Below are 8,303 nucleotides of genomic sequence, written 5' to 3' on the forward strand. Positions count from 1 at the left end.
AAACATTGGACTGAGCACAGCGACCCCAATGGAGGAGTTAGGGCAAGGATTTTGAGAGATGTCGATATATTTCATAGGAAGAACAATAATACCAACCAATGAGAAATCCAAAGTTACTAGGAAATAAACCACCAGCCAAAGAATACACAGAGGGTACTCTTGGATTCAGTTGGATATGTAGCAGATGATTGCCTTATCTGGCATCACCGGGAGGGAAGCCCCTTAATCCTGTGGAGGCTTGATGACCAAGGATAGGGGGGACACTAGGTTGCTGGGTCAGGAGTGTTTGGGGGTTTTGGAGCACCATCATAGAAGCAGGGGGAAGAGGGGATAACTGCTTGTGGAGGGGACACTAGGAAGGGGGAAATAACATTTGAAATGTGAATAAATAAAATAATCAATAAAAGATTAAAAAAGCAAAGAGAGGGAGGGATAGTGCATGCTAAGGCATGGAGAGGAAAGAAGAGCAAAGGACAACTGAGAGAGGGTGAATGTAGCCAGAGTCACCAGAAACATACAGGGCAGGACTCTAAAGGAAATGAAAAGGAAGGAGTTGGAGAAGTGCTTTTAGAATTAGTGGCTGAAGGTGTCTCAAATTTCATTGAAAACAATAATTGATACAATTCAGAAGTTCTACCGACTTTACCCATAAAGAGTGTAAGAACTAGCAGTGGTAGGTATCTCCCAGACAAGCTGCACACATAGGGTCACAGTGGAGTGACAACGTATATGAGACATGTGTAAGCAGAAGCTACACACAAGTAGCAGAGGAAGTGGGAATGAAGTCTCACCACTAGACCCTAGCTAGAGAGCTGTTGGCAAGTGTTAGCCACTAGGAAGTGTCAGTTTTCTTTAAGAGTGTTGCCTCTTTAACTCGACCACAGTTCAGTGAAGGCCACACCTCAGAGTACATGGCAGCACAAGTTAAATTTGGTAGATGTGAGAGAAAGAACAGAAGGAAGGAAGGAAGGAAGGTAGAAAGCAAAGTAGGAAAGGAGGAAAGAAAGAACAAATGAATGAATGAAGGAATGAAGGAAGGGAGGGAGAAAGAAACAGAAAAATGAAAAGAAAAATAAAATGAATGAAAATTTTCATTACAGTTGAAAATAAATATCTTAGAAATAAAAACAAACTAGATCAGTGAAACCAAGAAACAGACACTAACTTTAAAAGTTTTACTATGAAATTAAAATTGAATGCTCACAAACTTTTTACTAAGTGAAAGCTCCAGGAAAGCCAGGCCTGCATGGGGAGACTGGCTCATACAAAACAACGTCAACATCCACCAAATAGAATCTACATGAGAACACCAGCAAACACTCACAGAGGCAGAGAAAGAGGAGGGGGGACTGACAGGTCTGCACACTAGAACTGTAGAAGGCACAGTTCATTTTTATTAAATTGACATATTTCCTGCTTAATGTTAACTGCTATATAATGCCCAGATATTAACAATAACATAGTAAGTCCAAATGAGCTACAGAAGTAGGGTTTCCTGGAGCTCCAATCCCTTCCTTCTCAACCCACCAAGTCTGATCTTCTGTGAAAAGGACTCAGGTTGAAGTCTCTGTGGTGAGAAAGAACAAATCTCTGTGGTTTCCCAGAGGTGTCCCAGACACACCCAGTTGGGAGCTGGCATGTGCCAAGGGACACAGAGCATTGAAAAGAATGTCACAAGCAGATAGGTGTCTGATACTGTGACAGCACAAGACGTTTTGTGCACAAGGGAACACAAGAGCAGAGGATCTGCTGATGCCAAACACAATAGCAGCACGCCCATTGCCCTGGATATGGCATAGGCGGTGGATGCTGCTGCTTGGCCAATCATAGCTCAGTCTTGTAGTGAACTACATTAGACCGGTCATTGAGTCAATTTGGAAACCACATCTCATCTGGAGCAGGAGTCAATTCCTTATTCCAACAACACCTGACCCAGTTTTGAGCTTACCATTACTCGCTTTCCATTGTCATCCCATTGAGACTCCTTTTTCTTCTCCAAATCTGGGCAGGGGTGCTTATGGTGCATTGATAAGACAATCCAATTGACATTTGTTAAATTGTTATTTCATATGTTTACCTTAAGGATTTGTATCCAGGGTTTTGTATATGATAATGACAGTAGATGCTTTTCTTTCAAAAGACAAGTGCTATGTTTCAGATGATATATAAAACATGAAGACTTCTTAGACAATGGTTCCCTCTGTGATGTTTGACACTTTCAACACTATTACTTGGATGGAAATCTCATGGTGAGCACTTTCCTTAAAGCCCCTTTCATGTCCCTGTTCCTCAGGCTGTAGATGAAAGGGTTCAGCATTGGGGTCACCACTGTGTACATCATGGCAGCTGCCATGTCCTTCCCAGCTGAGTGAGAGGATGAGGGGTTGAAATACAGGGATATGATGGTGCCATAGAAGAGGCAGACCACAGCCAGGTGGGAGCCACAGGTAGAGAAGGCTTTCCATCTTCCTCCTGTGGATGAAACTCTCACAACAGCATAAGCAATAAGGATATAAGACACAAGGATACAAACAAATGGGGCTAACATTATCAGCCCTGCAACAGTAAGAATCATTAGCTCATTGAGATGTGTGTCTGAGCAGGAGAGTTTCAGCAGGGGAGTCACTTCACAGAAGAAGTGGGGGATGATGTTGTCTCCACAGAAGGAGAGTCGAGCCATGAGCAGAGTGTGCAACAAAGCATTCAGGCTGGCAGTGACCCATGATACAACCACCATCAGGACACAGAGCTGATGGGTCATCTTTTTTGTGTAGTGTAAAGGATGGCTTATGGCCACATACCTGTCATAGGCCATCACAGCCAGTAGGAAATTGTCCATGTCCACAAACACACAGATAAAATACAACTGTGTGAGACACCCAGCGAAGGAAATGGCTTGATTTCTGAATATGTGAATGGCCAGTACCTTGGGGACAGTGGTGGAGGAGAAGCAGACATCCACAAAGGACAGGTTGCAGAGGAAGAAGTACATGGGGGTGTGCAGGCGGGAGTCTGTGCTGATGGCCAGGATGATGAGCAGGTTTCCTAGGACAGTGGCCAGGTACATGATGAGGAAGAGCAGGAAGAGGAGCTGCTGCTGCTGCTGGGGCTGACTGGAGAGGCCCAGGAGGAGGAACTCTGAGATACTCGACTCGTTGGTGCCTCCCATGGATTTTAGTCCAGGTATAAAGACGAGAAGCAGAAATGTATGAACCTAAGGGTTTGAATCCAACAAATCACACTATAGACATTGCCATGTCATAAAACTGCAAAAAGGCTGGAAAGATGTTTTAACAATTCAAAGACCTAGCTAATCTTCCAGAGGACCCATGTTCAATTTCCAACCCCCGCAGGATGTCCAGCACTAGTGTACAACTTTTTTCCAGTTGCTCTATTTCCCTCTTCTGTATTCCAGACATTACATCATTTGGTCTGTATGCATTCAGGTAAAACACCCAAAGGTAAAATAAAAGTGGATTAGAGGAACAAAAATATGCTTTTAAAAGCAAGTCCACATAAGATTTGCTGAGTCAGAATTTACCTATAGGGTTCACATGCTCAGTTTCCACTGCTCAGTCCTAGCTGGTTCTGGACACAAAAAATTCACCCTTGTACTTCATTGAGTACAATATAAAAATATGAATGCATAGGCAGCAGAATGTTTCAGTGGGTAAACATGTTTACTCAACTAAACCTGTCAACCTGGGTACAATACCAAAACACTTGTAAAGGTGTTAAAGAGAACTTGACTGTGTGAATGAGTGAGAGAGAGAGAGAGAGAGAGAGAGAGAGAGAGAGAGAGAGAGAGAGAGTGTAGACAACCTACTGTAGTTATTCCTTGTCCTCCACATTCACACTGTGGCCTGTGTACCCAACAAACACACAGACTAATACATACATTGTCTTAATGTAAGCACAGATAGCCCTTCCCTGAAATCATGTACCTCTCTGTTTAACTGGCTCTGCTTTTCCTCTAGTCCTTAGCAGCTCATAGGAAAAAAGAAAAATAGCAGGGGTTAGAGAGATGGCTCAAAATGTAAAGAGTCTTAACCTAAGCCTGATGAGTCCAAGCCTCTGGGATCCACATAGTAGAAGGAGAAAAAGAATTCACCTGAAAGTTTTTCTCTGGCTCCCCATATACTGTGTACACACACACACACACACACACACACACACACACACACACACACACACACACACACACACTATCAAACAATGTTTAAAAATTTTAATGAGAAATAGGTAGTTACTGTTGTGTTCAACTCAAATTGAGCCTCATGGGTTCATAATCATAGCTACTGATCCTTCAGTACAGACGAGTGAGCATTTTTTAGTAAAGAAATTGGCATCTGTGCTGCTATTACAATAACTGACAGCTCAGTGCTGCACCTCCCCGACGTTCACTAACTTGGAGCTGCTGGGCAATTGTGTTTTTATTCTAAGGATCAGAAAAAAGTCAGAATCCTAGGAGGGTGCTGAGCAAATGCAGAGTAGGTGACCTCCATCCTGGCCCTCTGTGCAGCAAGGAGGTTTGGGGACTCGGACAGGTATTTACTGCAGCACCCTTCCCAGTGGGATAGACTCCCTGAGCATCTCATTAAAGACAGGCAGACAGTAATTGTCCTGCCTAGCTTCTAGTCTCTGTGGACCAACAATGAGGAAGAAGTAGTAAAGTATCTTACTACTGGGTCAGAACATGGGGATAAGCAATCTGGGTGGAGACAAGTCCCAGAGGATATTCCCTGAGAGTGTCATCATCTTGGTGAATAAGCCTGTAGCTTTGCATTAGCCCAGAGTCTTTTCTTACAGTACAGAACCTGGAGGTGTTATGTCTCTTTAGTGACGTCTTTTTTGTTATGTCTCATTGTTTACTGGACAGAACTTATGGCATTATTTTCAAGTGGAAATATGGGAAATGAGACTGGAAATGATAGAAGTAGACTTGAGAATGATCCCTAAATAATTTGGTATAAAATGCAGCAAAAAGGGGAAAGGTGGAAGAGAATGTGGCCAGACACAACTGAAATATATATGCACTTAGAGCAGTTTTTCTTTGAGCTGTCTTCCCACCTCACAATGGATCACCCACATCTGTAAATCTATATGCTCTTAAGAGTGTGGCTTCATCAGCCCCACATATGTTTTACCATCCCTACCAGAGACAGATTCATGATTGGATTTGGAAACCTCCTGATTGCTGATTTATGAATGCAAAGACATAAGTGATTGGATATAATCTCTATGCCAGCTTTTGATATTCCAAGTAGACCTTTAAAACCTTAGGAATTTGTCATACAAAATTTTATACTGTTCTACAATATTTTTGAGACTTGCTGTTTTCTAAATAGGCCATAAAATGATAAACTGAGGGCTCAGTAGAACTAAGAAATTTTATGTTTTTTCCCTTAGTTGGTTTACACTATGTGGTCATCTTACTCAAGATGGTCTTAAAGTTACATTACATTACTTTTTAAGTTTTTTTGTTGGTTTCTTTTCTAAAAATATTAGAAAATATTTTTATTGTTATTTTTATTTTTTATTAATCATTTCATTAGTGTACATCTCAAATGATATCCCACTTCTGGTTACCCCTCCTCCAATCCCCCATCCCACATCTGCTCTTGCTTTACCTGTATGAGAACACTTCCCCACCCACCCACATTCTCCCAACACACTGCTCTAGCACACACCTACCCTGGGACATCAAACATCTGAAACTCTAGAAACCACACTGATATCAGGAATATCAGAGGCCATACAAGGATCTCAGAACTCCAGAGGCAATGTAAGTACCCAAAATTCCACAAGTCGACAAATTTGCAGTAGAGACAGACTACTGGACCTGAAGATGCACTGGACACTAGAACCACGGGCCATTCAGGACAGAAAACCAGAAAGAAAACAGAAAGTCAAGGGATAACATCCAAAAAATCCATCCTACAGATATAAACACAAAAATTGGTATCTAAAACTATAATAATTCCAATCCCAGATGGCTACAGGCCAGCAGCAGAACACAATCAATAGCCAGGGCAATGTGGAACCAACAGAGCCCAGTTATCCTACTGCAGCATGTCCTGGATACTCCCACAAAGCTGAAGCACAGAAAATGACCTTAAATTCAATCTTATGAAGATGATAGAGGCCCTTAAAGAAGAAATGTACAAATCTCTTAAGGAAATCCAGGAAAATAAAAGCGAACATGTGAAGAAAATTAATAAAAATGTTCAAGAGTTAAATATAAACATAAAAGCAATGAAGAAAACACAAACTGAGGGAATTCTGGAGATGAAAAATCTAGGCAAGTGAATAGGAAATACAGACACAAGCACCACTAACAGAATAAAAGAGGTAGAAAAGCAAATCTCAGGCTTAGAAGATACAATAGAAAAAATTGATACATTGGCTAAAGAAACTAATAAATCTAAAATTTTCCAGACACAAAACATCCAGTAAATCTGGTACACTGAGAAAAGACCAAAGCTAAGAAAAATAGGAATAAAAATTAAAGAAAGTTCCCTGTGCCACCACATAATAATCAAAACACCAAACACACAGAACAAAGTAATAATATTAAAGACTACAAGGAAAAAATGTCAAATAACAAATGAATACAGCCTAATCAGAATTACATCTGTTTTCTCAACAGAGATTCTAATAGTCAGAAGGACCTGGACAAATTCCTTGCAGACTCTAAAAGATCACAAATAGCATCCCAGTCTAATATATCCTGCAAAATTTTCAATTACATACAAGGAGAAAACAAGATATTCCATGATGAAGAAACGGTTGAAAGTGTCTATCGACAAATCCAGTCCTACACAGCAAAAGAGATCAAACACTCCAAAACAAGGAGGGAAACTACACCCTACAAAAAGCAAGAAAGTACTCTTCTTTCAACTAAGCCAAACGAAGATAGCCACACAAACATATTTCCACCTGTAAGAACAAAATTAACAGGAACTAACAATCATTGGTACCTAATATCTCTCAAAATCAATGGACTCAATTTCCCAGGAAAAAGACATAGACTAACATACTGGATATGTACAGAGGACCAAGCATTTTGCTGCATACAGTAAACACACCTCAGTGACAAAGACAGACACTACCTAAGAGTAGAAGGCTGGAAAACAATTTTCCAAGCAAGTGGTTCCAAGAAACAAGCTGGAGTAGCCATTCTAATGATGAATGAAATTGACTTTCAGCCAAAAGTTATCAAAAAAGATAAGGAAGGACACTTCATGTTCATAGAAGAAAAAATCCAATGAGATGAACTTCTCAATCCTGAATATTTATGCTCCAAATGCAAGGTCACCTACATTCATAAAAGAAACCTTTCTAAAACTTCAAGCACACGTGGAACCTCACACAATCATAGTGGGAGACTTTAATACCTTACTCTCAGCAGTGGACAGATCACAGAAACAGAAACTAAACAGAGACACAGAGAAACTAACAAAAGTTATGAACAAAATGGATGTAACATTTATCTATAGAACATTTCATCCTATAAAAAAAGCATATAACTTCTTCTCGCGACCTCAAGGTACCTTCTCCAAAATTGATCATATAATTGGTCATAAAACAGGGTTCTTTGGACACAAGAAGATTGAAAGAATTCCATGCATCCTATCAGATCACCATAGACTAAGGCTGGTCTTCAATAATAACAGAATTGACAGAAAGCCCATATACACATGGAAGTTGAACAATGATCTACTCACTGATAACTTGGTCAAGGATGAAAGAAAGTAAGAAATTAAAGACTTTTTAGAACTTAATAAAAATGAAGACAACGTACCCAACCTTATGGGACACAATGAAAGCAGTGCTAAGAGGAAAATTCATATCCCCGAGTGCCTCCAAAAAGAAGCTGGAGAGAGCAAACAATCCCATCTTAAAAGTACAGCTAAAAGATGTAGAACAAAAAGAAGCAAATACACCAAGAGGAAAAGACTGCAAGAAATAATGAAACTCAGGACTGAAATCAACCAAGTTAAAACAAAAAGAACTATACAGAGTATCAACAAAACTAGGATCTGTTTCTTTGAGAAAATCAATAAGATAGATAAAACCATTATTCAGACTAACAAGAGTACACAGAGAGAGTATCCAATCAGAAATCAGAAATGAGGTGTTGGGGATTTAGCTCAGTGGTAGAGCACTTGCCTAGTAAGCGCAAGGCCCTGGGTTCGGTCCCCAGTTCCAAAAAAAAGAAAAGAAAAAAAAAAAAAAGAAATCAGAGATGAAAATGGAGACAGAACAGAAACTGAGGAAATTGAAAAAAAAATCATCAGGTC

The 8,303-nt window shown here is 40.3% G+C and overlaps 1 protein-coding gene across 1 annotated transcript; it reads right to left on the reverse strand.

Moving 5' to 3' along the window:
- Nucleotides 1-2,227: 2,227 nt before the first annotated feature.
- Nucleotides 2,228-3,169, reverse strand: LOC116909368 (olfactory receptor 1361-like). The gene has a single exon (XM_032912918.1). The coding sequence runs from the start codon at nt 3,167-3,169 to the stop codon at nt 2,228-2,230; it is 942 nt and encodes a 313-aa protein (XP_032768809.1).
- Between the last annotated feature and the right edge of the window lie 5,134 nt (nt 3,170-8,303).

This window comes from Rattus rattus, chromosome 9 (assembly GCF_011064425.1).
Source record: "Rattus rattus isolate New Zealand chromosome 9, Rrattus_CSIRO_v1, whole genome shotgun sequence".
Lineage (NCBI taxonomy): Eukaryota > Metazoa > Chordata > Mammalia > Rodentia > Muridae > Rattus > Rattus rattus.